Source organism: Phaeoacremonium minimum (genome assembly GCF_000392275.1).
Source record: "Phaeoacremonium minimum UCRPA7 unplaced genomic scaffold PA7_03_scaffold_215, whole genome shotgun sequence".
Lineage (NCBI taxonomy): Eukaryota > Fungi > Ascomycota > Sordariomycetes > Togniniales > Togniniaceae > Phaeoacremonium > Phaeoacremonium minimum.
The window spans coordinates 60,842-86,141 of NW_006921121.1; the positions used below are offsets into that span (position 1 = coordinate 60,842).

The window sequence follows — 25,300 nt, forward strand, 5'->3', positions numbered from 1 at the left end:
GACCTCGAGTCCAAACCAATTGCACGGGAATTCATCATCAGCAGGAAACCCATGGGCTCCTCGTAGACTCCCGTGCCTTGCAATCGTAGTCGTGGTGTTGACCGTATAGACGATAATTGCGACTGGATAACGCAGCTCCCAAGCTGAATACGGAGGCTGGATCAAGACTATCCAGGAATCGCGAGCTGTTCAAGAATGGTAGTGCCTGACGCACTGCGAGACCGAGAGCTTCCATGGCAGTTTCCGAGGCGCCGCCAGCAACAATCACCGCGTTGAGCAACTCCTCCTGTTGCGGAAAGCTGTTGTTTTCCATGAATGACGTTATGCCTATTGCGAGCATCTTAACAGCGTGTCCAAATTCTCTACTTAGAGGTATTTGAACTACCGAAGTGCCGTTTTGATAACTTGCTCCCAGCAGCTGAAAAAGTCCTCTCCAAGATCTGGAAGGTGCTTCTGTTTCATCGGCATCTCGCCACCAAATGTCATAGAAAACGGTGCGATTTCGAGATAATCTCGTTTCAGATTGGCCATGAATATGTAGGAATCAGGTTCCGCCAAGATGTCATCGTGGCGAGGCTGCCCAAACTCTTCCCATATTTCTCGTCCATCAGGGACCCATGGAACACCCAGATCGTCAGGCGTGATCAACTCATAAGCAAACTGAGCTGATGTTATATGACCGATGACGTCGTATTCATTGTAACAACCCCTGCGGGAATCGGGATAGTAGTCGAACATCTCGTGCATCACGTCATCTAGAAGACTCCAGTAAAAGAACAGCTCCGGCGGCAAGACAATGTAGCCGATTTGCACCGAATGGGGCATAACGCGAGTAGTTTCGTCGATGATGAGGTTGATGGCCTCTAGGAACGCTGGCAGAATCTCCACGCAACCGCCGTAGACTGGATCTGGGTGACTGAGACAATTCAGTTCAGCTTTCGTCACGATTTTGATATGTTGAGAATCTCTTACGGTATCTCTTTTCCAAAAACACTCTTTCAATCCCTCAGGGACAGTTTGTCACACCCATTCTCTCCATGTTCGTGGTGCATCCACTTTAGCTACTGTCCTCGCGACATCAAAAGCATCATAGTGAGACGAGACACTATAACAGCAAGATATTTTAGTGTTTGTGATGCAAGACTTCACACGAGCTGATGTTATTATCTTTGTGGGATACTTACAGTTGTCCAGGGCCAAGGCATATAGCAAGAGGATAATCTATCATATTGCGCACGCGAGGATTTACCCATTTGCTTGGAGTTGGTGTCCTATAACGAAGTTTGTTAGTGCCCAGAAAGATTGCCTGGTGCTTGGCCTCGAGTGTGAAGCTTCTGAATATTATTTACGGCTGCTCAACGGTTATCACCGCTTCCTGCTCAGCTTGAACACAAAATCCAACCAATAACAATGATATGAGAGTCAGAATAGGGCATCTATAAAAATAAACGTATCTTATTTCCGCCATAATCTGTTGAAATGTTTAAAGAGAAGCCTCTATCTAGCCAATGTGTTTGTTCGCTCCTGTGAGCTGCAAACGAAACAGACACGAGAAATATTCCACTTTGAATTGAATACTATCCCTCTTGTTCCCGGGAAGAGTGGAAGTAAAAGTTTTCCAGTGTTTGCAATCTTGCTAGTGTCGAATGCGAGGTTCTGTGAAGCATCGAAGTCAGATTATTTTGACTATGTTGGTATCCATGGATGTTGGTCGAAAGTCCATGCTCAGCTCTAATTGGTCAAAATATAAACTCGATTAACAACCAACTGCCTGGGAGGACAGCCTCACAAGGAAAAGGGTGCCGGAAATTCAACTCAGTCTTCCTTATTAAAACATATTTGAACTCAACTCAGTGCAATTTGATTAGGATAGAGTTCGCGGAACATGCAAGTTTGCAATAATTAAAGAGCTGTGTTGTTAGGAGAAGCATGACTGCTTAATTTTATAACACCAAGCCTTAGCTACAAACATCACCAACTGGCACCTGTTGTAACACTTCCATAAATATCAGTATTGACAGCCAAACCATCACATACGACCATACCCAGCAGAGAATTCGGCATCCCGTCCGCTCTGCCCTAGACAAGCTGCTGAGGGCCAGACCAGTAGTTGGGTCGGTGACGACCAGCGAATCCCTGGTGTTGTATGTTTTTTTTTGTACTCACTAAAGGCTATCTCTAGTATCTATGTTTCCCCTTAGCGGCTCCTAGGCTCATGGGAACACGACGACATTGACTTAAACGACGACGAGATGCAGAATTTGAAAGAGCTAAAGTGAAATGCGTGGGACTACTTGTGGAGAACGAAGCACGCGCTTCTTCTCTCCGAGAGTCAATGCACGTTTTTGAGAAAAAGCAATGGTTTTGAGAGAGCAAGGCTGGCTGAACTTTTCTTAGCGCTGTTCGCCGCTTCGGAGCGCCCCTACACGGACGATCAAAATGCTTGGGAATCTTTCGGGAGGTTTTTCAAGACTTGGTTCAGCAAAGATCAACAATTCAATAGAAGCGGCAGCCACCCTGTTCCAACTGAATACTTGGTAGAGTTTGCCCGAAAATTTCAGGCCGCTGTCCAACTGTATGAAAATTGGTGCAATCAAGACCGTGATTCACAACTACTACTTTTCCCGAGCGTCTTTACATACACACATCTGTCCAACGGTTCTCTGGCGACATCGGTGGCAACCCCTGAACGCGGAAACATTGTCTATTGGGGGGTATACTGCGGGCTTGATACTATTGTGTTTAGCGAAGTAGCAGTGGATCCATCGTTAAAAGACAACACTGAAAGTCAAAATCTACTCATTACAGCAATATCCGGTAGGAATTGGAGACTTGCTGAGTGGCTGTCACCGCCCCATTCGGCTCAGCAGAATGTTGATCTTTTTGTTGACTGAGATCAGGGGCTGATCCGTCTCTAACATAAAGTGGCGGGCGGTTATCGGCATCTGGAGGTGGAAGACGTTCGCCGTCACAGCGCCGTGGCACGAATAAGGACCGCACAGTGTCCATCTCTGTTCTGGCCTCGACGACTCTAACCAAACCCCTGGCCAACTACTACCACGCGAATCAATACCCAGGCATTCAGCCCATGCCGAACCCAACGTTGCCAGCACAGGACATAAATGCAAGCAAAGCACCGGGAGAGTCCAATAGGGCATCGCAGTCGTCTCACGGGGATCATTGGAAAACCTACTCTCCCGCGAGCCAGAAAACCGGCGGTAAGTCTAAAATGTTCAATGCGTCTGGGCTGAAGTTAATACTGAGTCTTAGAGTCGGTCGATGGAAGGTCAGGAGTTGTACGAGGACCTCCTCGAAAGCCCAGACTGAGTGGTAAGACAGCACCACCATGTACAACTATAACATATCGATCTAATCTGTCAACAGGCTTCGCGATTTGGATTGGCAACATACCTCCCCGCACCGACTTGATGAGTCTGGTTCATCATGTATGCAATAAAGCCAACGGTCTTGAGTCTCTCTTCCTCATCTCCAAGAGCAGCTGTGCTTTTGCCAACTTCCGGGATGAGCCTACTTGTGTGGCAGCGCAGCATAAAATCCACGACTCAATATTTCAGTCAGTTCGACTAGCTAGTCGGCTACGGGACAATGACGTCCGGGGAAATTCAGGCGTAACTGCTCCGACAGCACCAGCTGTGATGTCTGGTTCACAAACTTCATATCTCTCAACCCAAACAAGTGCGCCAGAGAGTCGGAGAGGAATCACGGCCAGGAGCCAATCGGCTGAAGCCAATTATGTCACCGAAAGAGACGGGTCGCCCCAGCAGGATAGGTTCTTTATTTTGAAGAGTTTGACCGTGGAGGATATCGAATTAAGCGTCAAGACTGGAACATGGGCGACGCAGTCTCACAATGAGAAGCCCCTGAACGATGCCTTCAAGGTTCGTTTGAGATTCCAGGGATCTAGACTGTAGCATTGCCGACAAGACTCTGCTAATTCTCCTTTCAGGCAGCGGATAATGTGTACCTCGTATTTTCCGCTAATAAGTCAGGTGAATACTTTGGATATGCCAGAATGAGTTCGCCCATAAACGAAGATCCCACGGCTGTGATCGGGTTAGCCCCGAAAGCGCAGCCCGCAGAATCCATAGGCCCCCCTCCAATTGCGATCCCCACAGATGCCACCGAATTTTGCCCAAGAGGGATAATCATCGACGACTCTGCGCGCGGGACGATATTTTGGGATGCCGAGAGGGAGAACACAGAGGGCATGGTCGATGTTGAGAGTGATCCCAGTAGCAGGATCGGTAGTGGGCAAGATGGAGACGGCCTGACCGAAAGCTTACGGAAAGCTTTTCAAACTGGAGTGGTTGTCAACGACCAAATTGCCATTTTGGCGAACAAGGGGCCTGCGAAATCCTTGGAACTCGAACCGCGAAGTCAAGATTGCAAGAGATGGCACAGAGTTGGAGCCATCTGTGGGGCGTAAGTTAATCAGTCTCTTCAACTAAGCGTAGAGTTCTGGGGTCACATAGGCTCTTATTGCGCCGCCTCCCTCGGCTGATATATCACATGGGGCATTCAGGCATCCAGAAATTGGCGAGCGCATAACTACTAGTTGTGCCGTACATGAATTTATGATCATATATACACAAGTCAACGGCGTATTGGAGGGAGCAAGATCAGCTAGTGGATTGCTGCAGCGCAGAAACACGTGTATATTACGTCACTCTGTCGCAGTGCTGCAAAAAGTCACTTCACATGCCAAAGTCGGCCTTTTACACATGTAATTCAGCCGCCAATGCCTAGCTATGCCGGCACCCAGCAGCTCGCCAATTTTTATGGGCTACCTAGTGACAGCAATAACCCCAACAATCTCCTGCTTAGATATCCATCAACAATGCGCAATCCCAACAGAAAGTGTGGTTTTAAGCTTATATCGTGAATTGACCGGAGTGTAGTGTTGCCCTACATGAAGCACCTTCAACCACACGGGTTTTCCCTCTTGGGCACCACCAGCCAAGTAACAAGACAGTACTGCTGTAGGCTCCTCCACCAATCAACGGTGCATATCCATCTTTACCATGGCAGGAACATCCACCTGGGACTATGCTTTCATCCGCACAAGCATATTCCTTCTACATCTGCTTGCACCTCTCAGCGTTACATATTCGCTGCTTGCACCCTTGATTAATCCTCCTTTGTTTCACGTCCCTCGTATACTAGAGATCTGGCTCAATCTTGAGGCAGTGTTTTACCTTGCCGTCTACTTCCCACGTAAAGCCTACCTACAGGCAATCGCAACTCCGCCCCTTACTGTCAGCCGCGAGGACCGGCGGAGATTGTTCTGGCGCTGCCACTACAACATTGGGGACCCGGAGTGGTATTTGACGAAATGGTTCCAGGACGCGCCGATGGTGGAGATAAAGCGGGAGAACGTGAAGGACTTCTTCCGGTGGGCATTTTTGAACACTGGAGATCCTGACCCGGCGCACGACGAGGAACTGGAGGAATATGCTGGAGAAATGGAGAAGTTGCTAGGCAGAAAGTTGCAACCCGGGCGTGGCAACGCCCGGTGCATCAGATTGACGCTTGATAAGGTCGACATGTTACATCGGAGCGTGGCTTGGTATATGGTGAGTTTCTTAATTTGATATTACATGGACTTCATCTCTACAGCAGCAGTCAAGTTGCTAACTAGGGTCTAATCTATGGTGTGTGTTTATCGTCGACACGGCAGCATCTGTCTATCTGCGTTACTACTCCTTCAGCTTTTACCGCACGTCTTTCCCCCAGTTCTTCACCATCTTCCCACCAAGGCTACTCACTCTCTTCACCACGCATCGCTCCCCTGCGAAGACTCTCACTTACTGGTATCGGCCGCACACCTCCAAAACGAGACTTCCAATCCTGTTCATCCACGGGATTGGAATAGGGCTCTATCCGTATATTAATTTCTTAGCCGACCTCAACGCCGAAGATGATGGGGACCCGTCGGATGGACAAGTAGGGATAATTGCTGTAGAGCTCATGCCTATTAGTTCTAGGATAACAGCCGCTGCGATGTTGAAGGACGAAATGTGCGAAGAGATTTCCTGCATATTGAAGGCACATGGTTGGGAAAGACTTGTTCTAGCCTCACACTCGTGGGTCCACCTTGCACTCCTCTCTGTTAATTGTCTTTGGATAAAGCCCTATATTAATTTGACGTGAAGATACGGTAGCGTGGTTGCAACACATCTTATTCACACGCCACAGATCGCGAGCAAGATTGGGCCGATCCTATTTGTCGATCCGGTGTCGTTTCTGCTACATCTTCCTGATGTGGCATATAATTTTGTAAAAATACCTACATTTTTCACCAAAAATATGAGCTAACAAATAGTCCGCTGTTCAAGATCTACCGGAAGCCGAAAAGTGCTAATGAATACCTGTTCTCCTACTTTGGCTCTAAGGATATGGGTACCGCGCATACTTTGTCCCGACGCTTCTTCTGGGCTGAAAACAGCTTGTGGAAAGAGGATATGCAGGGTCATCCGGTGACCGTGGTGCTGGCTGGTAGGGATGTGATAGTCAACACAAAAGTCATTGGGACGTACTTGACAGGCGCAAAGGACTGGCTTATGAAGGCCAGAGATGGGGGATATGGGATATGGAAAGGTAACGGGCTAAGTGTGTTATGGTTTGAAGACTTGAATCACGGACAGGTATTCGATTTGAAGACAACGAGAAGAAGATTGGTAGATATTATTCATCGGTTTTCGATCGAGCGATAGTGAACCCTGTTCAATGATTTGTTGCTGTATTAGAGAGCAAAGAGCAAGGTCAACCTCAAGTATGGAGACAACAGATGGACAACGCCCTGTATAGCTGGGCTTTGATGACAAGACACCCTATCGTGTATTTCTCTAAAGTTCCTGCTGCCTCAACTAACATCAACACCACATTGAAAATAGAAAGTTGCTGTAAATGGGCGAACATACCAGCGCTGCATATAACCTCCTTTGAGTTCGTACTAGCGGCCAAGCCTAATATGTCGAGCAAAGGATTCAGAAGGGGTGCATTATCTCGGCCTTGCTTTCTACATGGTGGTGGTTGGCTAAACTTCGGTTGGCTTTCAGGCTTTCATCCAAAGGCTTGACCAACGGCCACCCCTTCCAGGCTATTAGCTCCCATGCTAGAATATTGAAGGGTATGAAAGTGCTCAATTCTTTTCGACCCCACGAATTCATTGGAATGACCTAGACCAGATACTTATTACCGTCAAGCAGCACGATCCAGGGGTTTCTCAATGAACTTTGCCCAAGCGAGCCTGTATAGGGAACCAACATGCATTAATACTTTCGTATCAGATACGTCTGTTTATCTGAGCCATACTTCCTAGTGTCCAATTGGCCTCTGCATACTGCGCATTGATAAGTGCGACGAGTCGATCACCGGCCCGCCCGTGGAAAAACTGTTGGTTCTGATCTTAATACTTAATCTATTTACCCTGGACATTTTGACTAGCCGATGATGCGCAACGCCCTCCTTTTGATACAGTGTAATTATATATGCTGCTGGGAGGCGGCGTAGACCTGCGTTCCATCAAACCAAGTCTCGACCACCCTGCTCTGCAGCACCATCTTCGGATCCCACTCCATGTCCATGACAACCAGGTCTGCCCGCTTGCCCACCTCGAGCGTTCCGACCTGGTCCTCAGAGAAGCAACTCCGCGCCGCGCCCTCGGTCATGCCGGACACCGTCTCGCACAGCGTCAAAGCAAAGTGACCGTTAATGACCGTCTGGAGCTCCGGCTCACGGGCTGACCGGCGGTTCGTGGCGACGTAGAGGTTGTGTATTAGCTGATGAGGCGCGCTGGGTGAGTCGGACCCGATGGCCAGCGGGGCCCCACCGTCGGCGAATTCGCGGTAGGCAAAGGCCCGGCCGCACCGGTGCTCGCCGATGAGCTTGGGCCATGCCCGGATGATGGCCGGGTCCGCGTGCACTGGGTGGATTGAGGCGGTGATGCCCAGCTTACCTAGTCGCCGGGCATCTTCCTCGGTGGTTATCTCTAGGTGCTCAATGCGCGGTCGCAAAGCCGGGTCGGCATACTTCTCGAGAGCATCGATGGCGTTACCTACTGTCCTGTCTCCAATTGCGTGTAAGGCAAGCTGCAGGCGGTGCTTCGTGGCGCACTCGACAACGGGTCCCAGCATCTCCGGTGTCCACACGGGCTCGGTGGTTCCCAGATTGTGGCTGTATGGTTCCTTCAAGCTGGCTGTGCACGAATCGATGATGCCATCGCACACAAGTTTGATTCCTACTACACGGCACTCCGGGTCGGTCTCCTGGCTGAACTCCTTGGCTAGTTCCGCTGCCTCCTCGACTTGCGCAATATGCTCAGCATCCGTGTCCTTTGGCAGTATCAGCCAGTAGATTGCCATGCGCATTGGTATCGTCCTGCCGGCGGCCTTCTCCCGTTTACGGTACTCCTGTAATGCATCCCAGCCATCGGGGTCCATTGCCATATCGATCAGACCAGTGTAGCCCGCGCTATTGTACTCTGTGATCGCAGCTTTGATCGCCTTCACACGATCGTCCATTGTTTGTATACTCGCCATGTATGGCCGGATGAATTTCATGTTGGCCGCCTCAGCAATTACACCACTAGGCTTTCCTGTCTCCGGGTCGCGTTCAATATTGCCGCCTGGCGGGTCTGGCTCGTCGTCCAGCTTGAGCTCGGCCAGTGCCGCACTGTTCGCCCATGTTGAGTGTAAATCCTTCGTTGTGATCAGAATAGGTCTGCCCTTGGGATCAAGGTCATCTAGCATTGTCGCACACGCGCCCTCGGGTGTCATTGAGTGCATCCATTCACGGCAGAAGATGCGCTTTTGATCCGGGTTTGTTCTGGCGTACTCCCTGATTGCCTTGCGTATGTCTTCCAGGTTATTGCAGTGCTTGAGCGACAGCTTGTTCAGGGACTGCCCCAGGATTGCCAAGTGAACGTGTCCATCGAAGAAACCAGGGACAACAAGGCGCCCTTGTACATCGCGCTGCTTTGCGCCTCCGTCTAGAGCTGCTGTCACTTCTTTGGCACCAGCATCGCCCACAAAGGTGATCACGCCATCCTTGATGACGAGAGCCTCAGCGAATGTGGCCTCGGGCTTGCTTCCATCAGTAGGCTTGCTGGCCTGGAAGAACTTGCCATTACGGAAGACAAAGTGACTCGCCGAGGTCATGGTCATATTATGGAATCTCTGCTCGGCGAGGCGAGCAGGAGATCAAGGAGATAAGAGAGATCTACCAGAACAAAACAAGGCAGGCGAGCAAGCCACGAAGGAGTGAAATGGAATAATGCAATGCAGAGTATCTTGAGGACTTGCAGCAGCCGGAGAATATTCAAGCAGGCCCCTCCATCGGGCTTGGGCTCCGTGGGCTCGCTCTCCGCAGTGGAGCCGGTGATCTGGAATCGTGAGGGCCCATTTTGATGCCGGACTGTGATAGCTAAGATAGCTAGCCTCTTATTTAGCGTCTAATGCATGCGTGGCAGCAGCATCCCTAGCATCCTGGAAGGCTGGATAGCTAAAGATATCTAAGATATCCTAACATGCATTAGAGCCCCTTGCTATCAATCAACCCCGCGTTGAAGCAGGGGACTTCTCGTACTACATGCGACGTCAGTGGACGCAGGCCGCTGACGATCAGATCCAGCTGCCGTCTTCGGAGGGTACGCTGCTGGCTTGTGCATCTTCAGTTGTGACGAGAACCGTTGAGGGGTTCTTATCCTGCACCTCAATCTTGCCGACAGCCAGCGTTGTGTGAGGGGTCGGCCTTCCTCTGTACGAGCCCGTTCACTAGACCGCTCCTAAGGTAGGATATGAAAACACCCACGGGGGTGTCAGTATCGGTGTGATTGAGGTCAATTGATGACAGTGAAGCCATCGCCAGAGTCCCTGTGACTCTGCTCAATTTTGTTGGAGAGACCAGACTGGGTCCATGGAGAACCGATTATTTTAGTGGGAAGACACCTGAAGATTTGTCTTGGGCGAATGGACGTGGCGCTCTTTAAGGCTGACAAATGGGCCAGTCAGGCCTTGCCATAGTGCGGCCCAGACGGAGACGTTCTCCGTGAGGGACAACTGGCGACTCAGTCATGCTGTTCACTTGTCGAAACTCATATTTCTGCTTTGTTCATTTAGAGACTGTTGGCTTGTAATCAAGCGATCAATTACTAGTTGGCAACTATTTCTGTTGAAATTCACTATTTAAACCCGCCACTTTCACAAACACATTTGGCATTTCATACTAGACTACCAGTTGTTTCCCAAGTGCATTGCGCAATACAAATCATAATCAATGTCACAGACTAAAAAGGTCTTCGTGCACTTTAGCCCTTGTCCCTATGTTTCAACCCACGTTATACACTGTCTGGGGTGTTGTCTTTCCAATAACGATAGCCATCATGCAATTGACATCTCTTAAGGTGAATATGTACGTTAGGATGCTACTCTAAGCAAAGCCGAAATCCAGGGAAGTTATCAACGACTTCAAATGAATGTATGTCTTGTTGGAGGGTTTTACGAGCAACAAAATGGACGTTGAAACTCCACTTCACTATCAGCTATGGGACTTGTTCGAGTAGAGCAACGGCGGGGTGACCGCATCATGACACTGCTAGTGCACTCCTGTTTTTTCTCAACTCTCTATCAACCCGAGCCGAAATCTCGACTACGCTCCGCGGCGTGCCGATCATTCCGCTTTCAAGACCTCAACCCCTGACAACCCACGAGCGAGCCATGCTCTCGGCACACTATCATTAGATTTATTCGATGTATGATTGGTGGGTGATAACACCATCGACATGTCAACATGATTCCCTCTTATCAGCGTCGACAGCTAGATGAAGACTAGGAACTATAAGAGGTGTTATTGCCTCGTAATGATGGCGAGATGCTGTTATCAAGCTTTTATTGCTGAAGTAGTCTTACCCGACTGAAAGCTCCAACAGCAATAGCCCATACTCTTTATTTTCAATACGATGAACAAGTTCACAATGGCCTCTGGGGCTGGTGCGTCCGAAAAGGATGCTAAGGAACCAGCTCCCATCGACGACACAGCCATAGACATTGAAATTCAGAAACCCGACATTTTCTTTGAGGGAGATGTCTCGGGAACCACGAAAATGGAGGCGATTACTGCCGTCTGGGGAAAACATGGAAGACTTATCATCCTAGGAGCCTTGATATTCTCAATGATTGCATAGTAACTCTCAGCAAACCATAGAGCTCTTCTCTGGGACACAAGTACTAACAAGCTCTTCTCAGTGAATATGACAATACAACTGTTTATACATATTATGTTTATGCACAGTCCAATTTCAAGATGATCTCGTCGCTAGCCGCTCTCAAAACCGCAGGCGGTCTTTCTTTCGCTGTTCTCAAGCCCCTTGTGGCTAAGCTTTCTGATGTGTTTGGCAGAGGAGAGCTCTATCCAGTCTGGGTTCTATTCTATGTCCTTGCTCATATTCTTTGTGCCAAATCACCAAATTTCGAAACCTACGCAACAGGTTATATACTGCATGTCACGGCACAAACGGGAACAAATACCTTGAACGATATCTTGGCAGCCGATATATCTACAGCCAGGCAGAGAGGTTTAGCAGTACAGTTGCAATTCCTCCCATATATATTCATGCCGTGAGATCCCTTTCCCTTGTTTCCACGCACAAGAGTCAATGCTGATAGTTTATAGCTTCGTCTCGGCCTTCATTACAGACTCAGTTGTCAACACCATCGGCTGGAGATGGGGCATTGGAATGCTATGCATTATAATGCCTGTGGGACTTGCTCCTCTGATCATTGCTGTGCTTGGATGGCAGCGCAAGGCGAAAAAGGCCGGCTTCAACCAAAAAATCAAGCTGTCAGTGTATGACTTCTTCTCTCAGATTGACATGGGCGGCATGGCATTATTTTGCGGCGGTCTAGCCCTCATTCTGCTACCAGCAACACTTGCAGGCAAGCAACCACATGGTTGGCGTACGGGCTGGGTAATTGCGTGTCTAGTGGTTGGCTGTGTCTTCTTGATCATTCTGCCGTTTTACGAGAAGTTATTTGCCCGCCATCCTATCGTACCTCTTCGATATTTCAAAGACCTCACTATCACTATGGCCTTGTTGATCTACGCAATGGATGGAATAGCTACCAGTGTCACCCACAGCTATTTTTATACGTGGTGCATAGTAGCTAGAGGCTATAGCATTCGGGACGCTAATCTGATTTCTGATGCGTTGTCTGTCATGCAGCTCGTCACAGGCATCTCAATGGGAGCTCTTATGTGGTGGACGCGTCGTTATAAGTGGGCAATTGCAGTGGGAGGAGTGATTCGCATGATCGGATTTGGAGTGATGTTCCGAGTACGAACTGGCTCATCTTCCACGGCTGAACTGGTCATTGTGCAACTGATCCAGGGCATTGGCAATGGTTTGATGGGCACAGGATGCTTCGTCGCGGCAACTGTCGCGGTTCCTCATAAGGAAGTAGCGCAAATGACTGCGGTGGCTGTGTGCTTGAGCACTCTAGGATCTACAATCGGCTCGGCCATTGGTGGTGGTATCTACACGAGCCAGTTCAAGGCAGAACTGGCTCAGGAGCTGGGTTCTATGGCCACGCCGCAGCTCATTAACGGAGCATTCAACTCCATCACTGCTGGTCTCCCCGCATGGGGAACATTGCAACGAGCGGCGATTGCTAGAGCTGTCAGATTACAACCCTGGACTACACTCACATTGGCAAGAGATGCTAACATTTCCTCCAGTATAACACCATCATGGGCTATTTCACCTATGTCGCCTTCGGCTCAACTGTTCCCGGAGTTATCCTTGTCTGGTTTTTGCCAAACCGCATCCTCACGTATGTCCCCACTTGCCATCAACACCTGACAAATGATATATTAATATATCTCCGCAGTGACACGCAGAACCTTGTCGAGGGCCAAGGTCCACTGAGCGAGGAGCTTGAGCGAGCGACTGGCGCTGGAACGGAGAAAATAGCGACAAAGTGAACTAGTCGTCAACGTGTAACTGAACGCTCCCTGAATCTGGACAGGATTCGCCCACCCACCTACGCGGGAAAGGGCAAAGTTATCACATTGGTGTCTCGTCGCAGATGTATTTTCTGTGAAGAAAAGCTGATTGCATCACTAAGGCTATAAGAGGCCGTCATTGAATTGACGAACAGCAAAGGGCAATGAAGGCTTGAAGAATAGTTAGAGTGCCCTCTGGGAGAAGAATTTCTAGATTAATGGGCTTAGTCCTGTTATCGACCACTTGGAAATCCTTGTGATGCTTGTTAAAGTAATATAAGTGGCTGGGACCTCCCACTCTATTAAGCAGAAATTTGTCACCCATCTGGGATGTCTGGAGCTGTCCCCGCTGGCATTCAGAAGCCCATTGCATTGCATATCGGGTCGCTAGAATTGCCATCTTGTAACTGTCTTATCGGAAAACACAAAATGGACAGCTGTCCGTCAGCAAGTGAGTCTGCTAATTTCTTAATTTTCTTCGGAGTGGTAGATTTCTAAACCAAATTTACTATACAATTTTCATTGCCCAAGGATAATGCTATTAATACAAAAGAGCGATAGAGCCAGACACCCACGATAAAACGTCAGGATCATTGATATCGAAGATCATCCTTGAAATAAGAGGCAAGTCGTAGTAACCAGGTTTTAGTTGTGTCGCGTTGCCAATGCGCGCAATCTCATCGAAAGTGTCTTCTACTTTCCCTGAAAACATGATTGAACACCGCCTACAAAAAGGAGTTCTACATATAGGTGATGAAACCAGGCCAGCTTGTCGAACATGGCGCTTTGAGGGTCATATATAAAGCACTCGATGCTCAAGTCAAGGGCCTCCTCGCCTAGGGTTTTGTCCGCGCTAGAGCTGTCAGGAGTTCCGATTCGTACGATCTGAAACCGATGACAACCAGCAAAGGTGGATTGATTCTGTCCAAATCCAAAGTCAAGATAGCTCAATGATGGACCTGAGTTGCTTTGACTGGCAATATGTATGTCGATGAGTTTGAATGTACGAAACAATGTATCTCCGACAGTAAGAAGAGACGTGCTCGGGACGCTGGACTGGACCCATATTTCCCTTTGCCCGGGTCTGTCCTCGAAACCTGCTTGCGTTGAGCTAACTGCGTCTGTGGTCTGAATAGTGAAGCGAGCATACCTGTGAATGTGACGGGTGACAGCTTCCACACGCCAGCCTTCAGAGCAAGGCTTTCCAAGAAAAACACCCAGCCTCCAAAGAACCCCTTGGTAAACAGCGCAAGAAGCTTCTCATCTGATAGTCCGTGAAATGTCGAGGCTGTCAGGCTGAGAGAAGTTGTATCGCTTTTGATAGGCCGGTGTTGAGGATTTACAAGGATTGCCGAAGGAGACTCAAGAAAGTCTCTAGAAACGCCCAAAGTGTGCCTGCACTGACGAACGATCGTTGCAATTGAGTCTGGCTTGTCTAAGCCCAAAGCCCAGGTGGCAGGCTTAGTGATGACTCTGAAAAGTGATCGAGCAGCCATCAGGGAGCAATATCTTGTAGAGCAGAGCTCATTGTGTATAAGTTGCCTAAAACAGACTTGGGGTGGCAAGTGTATTTCATGGCCGTCATTTGGGATGAAGGTCCCGGGCCATTCCGACACCTGAATCACTAGAAGAGCCGCCTAGAGGCACAGCGTACGGAACATTGCGGATGAGGTAATACTCACTTCTCCCGCTGAAATTTCATTTCAGAACCTCGCACAATGGAGTCTCATATTTAAAAACATCTAGAGCTTGTCAGAATCACATTTGGTAAGGAATAGCCAATGATGAGGGTCGGCACATTCGACAACCGCACCTGCATTTGGGGGGAAGGATGGTCTGGCCAACCACCATTTAGCTACTGCGATGGATGGAGCATGATCCACTAACACGGTCACATTATCTCTAATAGTCACGAATAATACATATCAGACGAATGAATTGCTTTCTGGATCGCACATATATATAGAAGACATGATTTTATCTAGACTGCCTAATCCATACTCAAATTAGCCATTTCTATCCCATGGATTACAGTATGGAAGGCCCCTGGTCACCCATGAAGATCACGAATCGGAAATACGAGCATTGCGCAATTCTTCAGAAGATTGACGACTCATTGTGACTTGGTAGCTCGACCTAGTAAGTAAATTTAAGCGATCTATTGACAAAGGTTAATCCGCATCAATGCGAGCAGGCTGATTTGCTGAGTACGTAAAACATCCCGCTCAAAATGGGGGTTAGAAACTAGCGATTGACATCGCCAGAGGCAACTTTTGAATATTGCTCTAGACTGTTTCATTTTCCGCGAGAACAGGAAGTTTAAAGGAAGGTCAAGTCTTATTTCAGAACCCGATAGAGCTTCGTCCATAACATATTGTATTCGAAAAGACAGAGCATGATAGCAGTTGCACAAAGTCGAGATTAGGTGTGTTTGATCATGGCTAGTCTTCATAACCTAGTTTCGACGTATCAGATTTGAGATACTCAAATAAGAGACTTGTGCCGCTTGTGCCGCAGTCAAGTCCAAACATGGGCCATCTCCTATTCATGGATTAACTCGACAGAGTAATCATCTGCTTACTTTAGCTGCTCCTATCGTATTAAGAAACGTAGGTCGACTAGCTAATGTCTATAGAGTAAGTAGGGATATGGCTTATCATTGGTTGCATGCTCCCAGATGTGATGCCTCTCGTCGTCGTGGTAGGAAATCTCAGGAGGAAACATCCTAGAATAAGAAACATTTAATGGGAAAAGTCAAAACCTGATAACAAGATTCTTTAACTTTCTTATAGAAGCTAAGGTTCCCTGACCCATAGACAGCTTGCTCGAAGCATCGCAGATGTCTAGCCATATGCCTGATATGAAGGGTGCACCATTAACCTCTTCCATTTACAAGGCATTCTATTTGATGGAAACATCTCCTGCTAGGTACGCCAAGAAGCTAACTGATCCTCAACAATTTGCTCGAGCTGGAAATTGTCTCTTGCGTTGGTGATAAAGCTTGCTCACCTTGTTCGTAGATCGACGTTGATGATTTCGGTTTTTGGCGAAATCAGTGAATACGGTATCATAAGATTGCAATGTTACGATGATGACTTATCATCAAGCGAGCCAGCGCTGTGGGACGGATGGTTCCAATTGCAACCATTGATGCCCCTCCAAAAACCACATCATCCATGATATCAGATTGTCATATCAGATAGCGGATGACGGAAGCTCGGAGCGTCAGCACTCTGCTCCGCGGGACGATTTAGACCCCTCGCCAAAGGAAGCGCTTACGCATGGGCTAAGCTGGGTTCGCAGACCGGTCTGGCAGTTTAGTGGGCTGATAGGGGATCCCAATTGCCAGTTTGCTGCGGGCCCTCCGAGACAAGCACAGCGCAGAAGCATTGACGGCCGAATTGCTCCCAGTTCAACCGATCAAGGTTCGGGAATTCAATGAATGAGAACGGCCCTTCGCCGTGATTTTGGTCGGCGAGGTGGAAGAATATATCGGCAAATGTGTGCGAAATGCAGGGTTTGGATCCTTCCGGCGACCCTAGGCATGTCTGAGTGACAGCTGCTGCCATGCCAGTCGCCCTAACATTACTGCTACACGGTAGAGTGAGTGCCTGAGGCGTGGCCGAGAAAGTACCATACATACGTAGCTAGGTACAATCAGCCAGTGTCAGTTACCCGAGGACAGCTCAGGACCAATTTCCAGCTAGTGTGTATCTTGCAGCAGCAAGCAGCAGTCCAACAGTTGCAAGGTCAGGGTCGCGTGGGGGTCTCTCGGCACAGCCGCTGGGGGCGGAGCCGTCGATAACCCCTGATAACCTTGGGTCCAATTGGTGGCCGAGATTGGAGAGAGAGCTTCCCTCCCCTCAGTGCCAGTGCAAATGCTCCTCCTGGTTGCTTTGCAGCTGGCCTATGCGCTGCGTTCCCCAAAAAACGAATCCCCCCATCCCGCCTAACGTTGAGCTACTAACTGTGAACTATCCACAGCGGTGCGGGGCCAGATGCCCCGTTGGCCCATCCATTCATCTTCAACGGGAACAGCCAGGAGCCGTAGAGTCTGGCGTTAACTTAGTTGCTGAGGCCATCGTCATGGGCGCGTTAGAGTCTTGGAAGTGAGGGGTTGGGTATGTTAGGTTGGTGTCCTCACCAGCAGACTGAAGAGCGAGGCAAAGATGCGGGCCGACCGATGCCTTGTCCTCCCACGCCCGCACAGTAAGAGAGAGCGGCTGGAAGCACATGTGTCTCCTGGTGCTCATCCCTGGCTCTCTCTCCAACCAAAGTGTAACCCGAACGGACTAGGGCAGGCCATTCCCGAGCAAGTGCTACGGTAACTCGAGGTAGAGTTGCGTGCCCAGACCGCATAGTGCACAAGCGCACCCCCGTCAGTCCCAACCTTGGAGCAGACCCAGTCTACTACCCTGGGCTCGGTTCAGCTCCCATCCCAGCTCCTCCACTTTGCTGCTCGTGGTGGTCTTGGTCCTGGTCCTGGTCCTGGTCGTTGTTGGTCTTGTCCCGCTAGTTTCCCTTATCGCCCACACCCAAAAGGATATTCTCCCACGTTGAAACCCTCAAACGCGAGCCAGGCCGACCCAGAGAGAGACACAGAGATAGAGACAGAGACAGAGCGTACGTGCGCGCAGACGGGACGCGAACAGACGACGGCCTTGTTTCCCCCATCTCGCCCGTCCCCCCTGATACTCGCTCGCTCGTGCTCATAAGCTCATAAGCCCGGCCATGAGCATGCTTAGTCTGCGTTCGAAGCTGCACTCTGCCATCCGGCAGACGCGCAAGCCCTCCACCGGCAGGAGCAGCGGCTCGCCCAAGGGTGTTGTCGGAGCCGACGCCAACGACGGTGGTCGAAGCAGCAGCAGTAGCAGCGTACCACCCCTGGCGGGGTCCTCTCCATCAGCCGCCGGAGGAGGAGAAAGCAGCTCATCTGCCCCGCAGCAGACATTCGCAATCAGCCTGTGCACTCTTCCCGCCGAGCTTCTGCGCAAGATTGCTTCCTGCTGCGACATCGCCGACATCTTGTCTCTCAGCCGCACAAGTCGACAATTAAGAGACCTCCTCGACGATCCCCTGGTCTATCAGGAGAGTCTGCGTCTGCATGTAAGTGGTCATTGCTTTTTTTCAAATGTAGCGCGCAACGGCTGGCTGGCTCGCCCGTATGTCGCGTGGCCTGAACCACCACCGGTTCTGACCCGCACCCCCACCTGCCATTGGCTCGAGCGATATCTATCACTGACTGACTGATGATGACGACGAGAAGATGGCTGCACTCACAACGACGTCGACTCCTGGCAAGGATGCACTCATCGATGCCCTTGGGGTTCAATTGGCCGACGACGATGCGGCGCGGTCTGTCTGGGAATCCTTCGCCGTGGCCATTCGGCAACGGGCCAGCCTGAAAACGGAGATCGTGAGCCTGCTCCCGCCGTTAACCAAGCCGGACAGGTCACCGGCACCGGAGACGGGAGGACCCGACCGGGAAGTAGTCGAAGAGCTGGAAGGGAAGTTGGGAGTGTCGTCGACCTTGCTTGTCCTTGGCTGTGAGTGGCTTGCATGTGGACCTCTGATGACACGCCTGATCAGGTGACTGATGATAACCCCTTCTTCTTTCGCAGACTCGGACCTCTGCGATCTCGAGCTGGGCTACGAGCTGCTGGGCATCAACAACTGGTCGATCAAGCAAAAGATATGGCCCGAGTCACGACTCCTAGGCGACAAGCAGCTGAGCCTGCAGCTCGCCTTCTGCACAGCGATGAGCCTCTTGCAACCTGCGGATTGGGCGCTGGTTAAGAAGCAGCCCCCAAATAAGTTTAAGCTCGCTGCTCTCGCGATCAAGAGAGAGTTCCAGGGGGAGCAGATGAGCCCCATGAATGCTGCTTTCTGTAATAGCTGGGACGGTTTACAGACGCGATCACTCCAGTTGGCTGCCGTCATAACATACCTCATGAAATCTGCAGAGAAACCCGATTTACCACTGGCGGACAAGATACCCTTCATCAACCCCTTACCACATAACGGTGACCCAAGATCACGTCCGAGACTGCCACTTCTGGACCGAGGAAGGGGGAGTTATCTTGCAACCACGGCACAGTCGTGGCAAGAGTGGTACACGTCACGGATACGAGAGATGATAGAGAGCATTGAAGAAGAAGAATGGTATGGATACTACATATATGCGCTCAACATCGGCACGTCATCAGACCCGGCTATGGAGGGCATTCAGTTCACGACTGGTGCCGCGGACGCCAAGGGAAACATAACCCTAGAGGCGAAGGATGCCATGGACGGTATCGTCCGAGGCTTCAACTTCGCAGGCTCGATCAACCGGACCACGGGGATCGTCAGCCTCAAGAAGCAGTACATTGGCGCGCACCAGTGGACATACGAAGGGGTCATGACCCCGCTAGGCATCGTGGGCGAATGGGGCCGCGCGCAACAGGGCATGTTCGGGCACTTCTGGCTTTACAAACGGAGTTGGATAGACAATAATGCTAAGCCGGAGCGGGAGATTTATTACTGACAACTTGGGACGGAGGGTCTTTTAACGGTAGCAAGCGACTTCTTTCTTCCTGGAACTTTGCTGGTTTCCATTACATCAGATATTCTCTGGTTGATTTTCCTGGATTTCAAAAATATCATGTAAGATATTTCCTTTATGGCCCCCAGCTAGCGTCTGCATTTAAGAGGCACCCACAGGTCTAGAACGCCCTGGTTGAGTTGGTAAGCATGGAATATTATGAGTTCAACAGACAATGGCAATGACTACTGGCAAGATGTCAAGCCCTCCGTGGCTAGTCCCTTCTACTGACTCGTGATCTCGTTTCGATTGCTATGGCCTTCAAGCGTCTACCGATATTTGGCTTTAGTATTGCGTTCTTCTCTGGCCTTGTGTGGATTTCTTATCTGTAATTTTACAAAGGCAAATTTCTTCATTCTATCCCCTAAGGGCCCCTCGCCGCTTTCGACAGCCAAGCACTAGCGAGCGCGCTGCACCATCCAACACTGATCCGCTGCACCTCAGCAAGGTGAATGAAAACCCTCAACTGCAACTGAGGGGTCAACAACCATTCAGGCCCACAAATGACGTTGTGCAAACGTGACATATTGTTAATTCTCGAATTCCCTTCTTCTAGTTCTAATAATGTTGCTTTTTATCTAGCTTCTTCCCCTGCGCGGCATGGTGGAAGTCGAGTTGTTTAATTTGACTGATTCCGCCATTCTCTCTCATTAACTGTACCCTCCACCCATGGCAATGCCTACGCGTGCCATATCGATGTTCCCATTCTCGTACTAGTCCTCGATATGGAATAGTTTGGTGCTTGTGTAGTCTCATTTTATTGCACGACTATATATTTAGCCCCTGTCTGACGGAGGGAATGCTCGCCCTTATCCACTCTAGGTGCTCACTGCGCTCATAGCGGACTGACTACATAGGTATTGTCCACATATGTCTCCTTTTTGTAAACTTGCTCTGGGAAATGAAGTGAAATGATAAGGTATAAACGTGTGACTTATATTCTGGGTGGCCCAGGCCAATAGGGACTCGGTTCCTTTAGTGTCTTTGCATGCGGCTCTTGTGGGCTGGTTTATCTCTATCTACTTCTTATTCTATCTTCGTGTATTGGTAACTACAATAGTCGATCGATAGCGTTGTCAGGCTGCTTCATTATGTGGTGCAATAGACAAATAGAATGTGATGGGCCCGATAGCTGCACGAATATGTCGTATGCTGTAACGGAAACGGTCCTTGATCGCCTTGTGTTGAGTTGTAACTAGATCAGCTGCTTGTCTTTCTCACCTGTGTCTTGAGCTGTGGTATTCACAGATAATGTGTCCTTAGTCTAATTGTTTACGGGTAGGTCATATCTGGATATTCTACTGACTTACTAAATTGCACCTCAGCACACGAAGGCCAGATTTCCGAGGAGTGGAAATAGACCTGTTAACAGTTGGGTTTCATGTAAGAAGGACGCTAATGGCAAATGTCAGCTGCGCCTCGGAAGAGAATAACGCCTGCTAACTTATGCAGGCCAGACAACAACATGTTTTTTTCGAAACCAATCAATCTGAGCTAGCGCCTGAGCGAGTAGTGCCTACATATTGGCGAGAATCTGACGCCTGTGCAATGCGAAAGGTAGTTCATCAACAGAAGAAAAAGCCTTATATTCAAAAGGATGTATTTGCAAAGCGACGGTGAGGTTTAAGGACTGGTCTAAGGCAAGGCAAGGCGGCAATAAAGTATACCTAGAGGAGATCGACTCAGCCCCTCACTTCTTTCCCCTCTATCCATTGAATTGCCAATGGCGGATCCATTCTCTCTTGCAGCCAGCGTCGCAGGTATAGTCTCGCTTGCTAGCCACGTATTTCATGGTCTTCACAGCTTCCGAAGGCAGGCAGCCGGAGCACATTCAGCGGTTGCTGAGCTCACAACTGGAACCAGGAACTTATCGGGCATCCTTCAGAATCTGTCGCTGCTCGCAGCATCTTTGGAAGAAGAATTGACGTCGTCTGGGCCTGGCCACCAGCGGCCTGTGAGCTTCAAAGCACAACATCTTAACGCCTGTCGGCATACGCTTCTTCGAATTGAAAAGCGCCTGAAAAAGGCCCAGGATGACTTTGCATCTGGGCGCAAGCTTAAGTCGATTTCGAGGAGCCTCAAATGGCCTTTCTCCGTGGAGGAAACGAGAGAGTTGCTGGACGAGATGGCGGGTCATCAGCGGACACTTGAATTGGCTCTCTCAGCTGACACCTTTGGGAAGCTGCTGCAGTGTCTCGCAAAGCAGGAGGTTATGGACCAGAGTATCAAGGCACTGCGGACCACGATCGAGCGCAAGTTCAGCATTGACACACGAATAGAATGGAACAAGAAGCGTACCACGGTCATAGAATTCTTCCTACGTATCAACCCGCAAGCTAGCTTCCAGACCTGTCTCAACCTGCGTCAACCGATGACAGGTCTGTGGCTGACCGAGAGCAACCCAACATTCTGGCAGTGGAAAGACACCCCCAATTCAAAGATCTGGCTGAGTGGAATTCCGGGCGCTGGAAAGACTATTCTCTGCGGGTCTGTCATCGAAGAGGTTCTCCAGGAGAGCAGCGCACAGGTCGCTGTAGCGTTCTACTTCTGCGACTACAAGAACGAAAGTAGCCAGCAAACGACCACCATACTGTCTGTGCTTGGCGCACAGATAGCTCAACAGAACGATGATGCATTTACACATCTGGAAATGTATTATAATGACCTGCATCCCGAGAAAGGACTAAGCAGGGAACCAAGCACAGATGACCTTTTGGACGTCATTAAACATATGACCGCGTCATATGACAAGGTATTCCTGGTCATCGATGGGTTAGACGAATGCGGCGTCAATGTTCGTCACGTATTGCATTCTCTCAAGTCGATTATACACACATCTCCTGCCGTGACCGCGGCCCTCTTCAGCAGAGATGAACCGGAAATCCGAGAGGAGCTAGCGGGAGACTTCGGCCACATAGAGATCGCCGCTCACACTGAGGACCTGGAACTTTACGTCCGGGCCGAAATGGAGAAACGGAAGCAGTTAAGCAATCTAGCTGTGAAGAATCCTACTCTTGATGAGGAGATACGCCGCACGCTCATCAGCGGGGCTAAGGGAATGTGAGTATGCTTTGTCTGTCTGTTTGTCTAAAGAAGTAAAGTTCTATATTAACTCTAGGTTGACAGGTTCCGGTGGGTTGCCTGCCAAATCGACCACCTCTGCGAATTACCTACCGACAGAGCCCGTAGAAAGGCGTTAAAGGAGTTACCGCCGACTCTCTTTGAAACGTATGATAGGATCCTAGAAAGGTTACTCACTATGCCACTCGAGACTCGCATCATTATCCAGAAAGCCCTTCATTGGATTGGCCTTGGGGAGAATTTTACAATTGAAGAATTGTGTGAAGCTGTATCGATTCCCGACGGCGAGGACGAGATGGATGTCGATGACATTGCTGACGAAAATGAAATCACAAGTCGATGTAGCAGCCTCGTGCGGAAGACCAATCGCGGTAATCAACTTGAATTCGCTCACTTTACAGTCCTGGAGTATCTCGAGGGCATTGAAGCTTCGTCGCCCTTGGCATTTTTCAGATTTTCCAAGAAACAGGCCATTTCGACATTAGTTTCGACCTCCTTTCGGTTTCTCACCTTTCCGGCTTTCGAACGACGCCCGATTGCTATCCCGGCCGAACTGAAGTTCTTGGACGAAAGAAATTCAAGACACCCGTTCTATCCTCGAGCTGCGCGCTTATTCCTGGGAAAAGACATGGGCGTCCTGGAGCAGGAAACCTTGACCGTTCTACTAGAAGATGCTTCATTCTTCCGCCGGTACGTTGAGAAGTTATTCAACCCGAACAAACCTGGCATTTTTCTGTCATGGCTGCTCGAAGGATCTCGGTGGCACCGCATCATCGGGGAGAAAAAGGAAAAAGGAGTCGTGACCCTCGTAACTTGTATATTGAGGCCTGAGTTCACACCTTTGAATGTTGCTGCTGCTCTTTCACAGCCCAAGATATGTCGTTTTCTTCTAGATCGAGGCGTTCCTGTCAATTCGATCAGCGAACTGGGCTCACACTTCATTTTGCCCTTGGTGGCCCTCGAATGCTCTCATCGGCTTCGGCGTCGTCTTCCGTCCTTGCTCTTCCTTGGTTCTACCAAGGACCTCCCAGTTCTTGGTTCAGCAAAGTAGAGAGTACGATTTCGTTACTTCTAGATTGCGGTGCTGACTCTGCGCAACGCTGGCGGTCCACATCGGCTCTTGCAATAGCAGTCGGCCTATCCCTTCGCCAAGGGGACATTCGTGGACTCTTGCCTTTCTTTCGACCCGATACCGCTATTCCAGACGATGCGATCGACGAATTCGAGAACGCAACAAGTTGGAGGGATGACTTCCAGTTGGAGTTGCTCCAAGTCGTTATAGACAAGGTTTCACAGCTTGGATCGTCTTCTAACTTATCACGGCTCCTGCCACCGATTCAGAGAATAGCAAAGCGTCAACACATCGACTTGCCTCCCCTGCCCCCTGCCATGCAGTATATAGCAGGCATGTCGGATAATGATGTTCTACACGCAATCAAAGTATCAGCTGAGTATGATTTGAGCGAGGATCTCGAGGCCCTATTGTCCTATACCAGGTCCTCGCAGCGGCAATGGGCGCTGCGAGCCGGGAAAACGCCACTACTTCATGTCGCCGCGAGAAATAATAGCAGGAGGGCGACTGCTGTCCTCTTAGACTTTGGTATTGATGTGAACACGACGGACGATAAACAGCAAACTGCCTTGCATCTTTGCTGTGAACGAGGCCACGCGGAGACTGCGAAGGTGCTACTCGAGCGAGGTGCACGAATTGACAACGAGTCAGCAACAGCTCAGGGTGATACGGCATGGCATATAGCAGCACGCCACAACACTCCAGAGGTCCTTTCCCTTCTCTTCCAATTTGATAAGCAGAGCGTGCGGAATCTTGCCGCCGTTTCTACCGATGGGCAAACACCGCTTTCCTGCGCGATTGTATCAGGTGCGGTCGGCGCGTCGCAACTTCTCCTCGACCGCTGTGAACGACCTTACAACCCAGATCTCTTCCAAAGCACTCTCCCTCTACTGCATGCTGCTGCCGAGACTGGGAACCAGGAGCTCTTCTGTCGATTGCTCGACAGTGGAGTTTCACTGCCGGAGACATCGACGGACGGTTCGACGCCTCTACATCACCTAGGGCCCTTTTGCTCGAAGAGCTTTGTCGATTACATGCTCTCCAGATATGACCATCTCATTGCGCGTGATGACGGAAAGATCCCGCTACAATTGATTTTGCTCCGACTCAATAACCCACAATCTGGGATAGGAGCTGTAGATGCTCACCTTATACGGTCCTGTCTCCCACCAAGCCATACCCTTCCCCGCGCCGGCACGGCCCCAGTGATACACTTCTGGGAATTCTTCTGTACCGAGATTGTTGCTCATTTCAGCATTCCGTGCTCTAGCTGCGGGACCTTTGGCGCTGCCCGCATCGACTCTGAGTTCAGCGACGCCTCTTCGTACCTTTCAAGCAATACGGACGAAATCGAACATGACCAAGAGAAGGAACGGCGTCAAAACCTGAGATGCAAGAGAGGGGTCATCTGGTCTGCAATTGACGCTTTGATCGACTGCGGAGTTGTCACATCTTTTGAGGCAACAAGGAAGACATCTGCTCTTATCCCACTATTCTCAGCACTACTCACACGCTCCTCATACGCCGACAAGGATAAGGACAGT

At 49.8% G+C, this 25,300-nt stretch overlaps 4 protein-coding genes across 4 annotated transcripts; 3 read left to right on the top strand and 1 right to left on the bottom strand.

The window, feature by feature from the left end:
• Nucleotides 1-7,505: 7,505 nt before the first annotated feature.
• Nucleotides 7,506-9,185, bottom strand: UCRPA7_2897 (putative amidohydrolase family protein; the record flags this gene model as incomplete). Its single annotated transcript, XM_007915476.1, has 1 exon — nt 7,506-9,185. One exon carries the CDS (start codon nt 9,183-9,185, stop codon nt 7,506-7,508), a length of 1,680 nt encoding a protein of 559 aa, XP_007913667.1.
• Nucleotides 9,186-12,325: 3,140 nt separating this feature from the next.
• On the top strand, nt 12,326-12,999 carry UCRPA7_2898 (putative siderochrome-iron transporter protein; the record flags this gene model as incomplete). Its single annotated transcript, XM_007915465.1, has 3 exons — nt 12,326-12,694; nt 12,754-12,848; nt 12,906-12,999. The coding sequence occupies 3 exons, from the start codon at nt 12,326-12,328 to the stop codon at nt 12,997-12,999; spliced, it is 558 nt and encodes a 185-aa protein (XP_007913656.1).
• Nucleotides 13,000-17,757: 4,758 nt separating this feature from the next.
• On the top strand, nt 17,758-19,546 carry UCRPA7_2899 (hypothetical protein; the record flags this gene model as incomplete). Its single annotated transcript, XM_007915471.1, has 3 exons — nt 17,758-18,126; nt 18,287-18,566; nt 18,642-19,546. 3 exons carry the CDS (start codon nt 17,758-17,760, stop codon nt 19,544-19,546), a joined length of 1,554 nt encoding a protein of 517 aa, XP_007913662.1.
• A 2,269-nt stretch (nt 19,547-21,815) lies between these two features.
• UCRPA7_2900 (putative ankyrin repeat protein) lies at nt 21,816-22,667 on the top strand (the record flags this gene model as incomplete). The annotated part of the gene is made up of 1 exon (XM_007915470.1): nt 21,816-22,667. One exon carries the CDS (start codon nt 21,816-21,818, stop codon nt 22,665-22,667), a length of 852 nt encoding a protein of 283 aa, XP_007913661.1.
• Nucleotides 22,668-25,300: the final 2,633 nt, after the last annotated feature.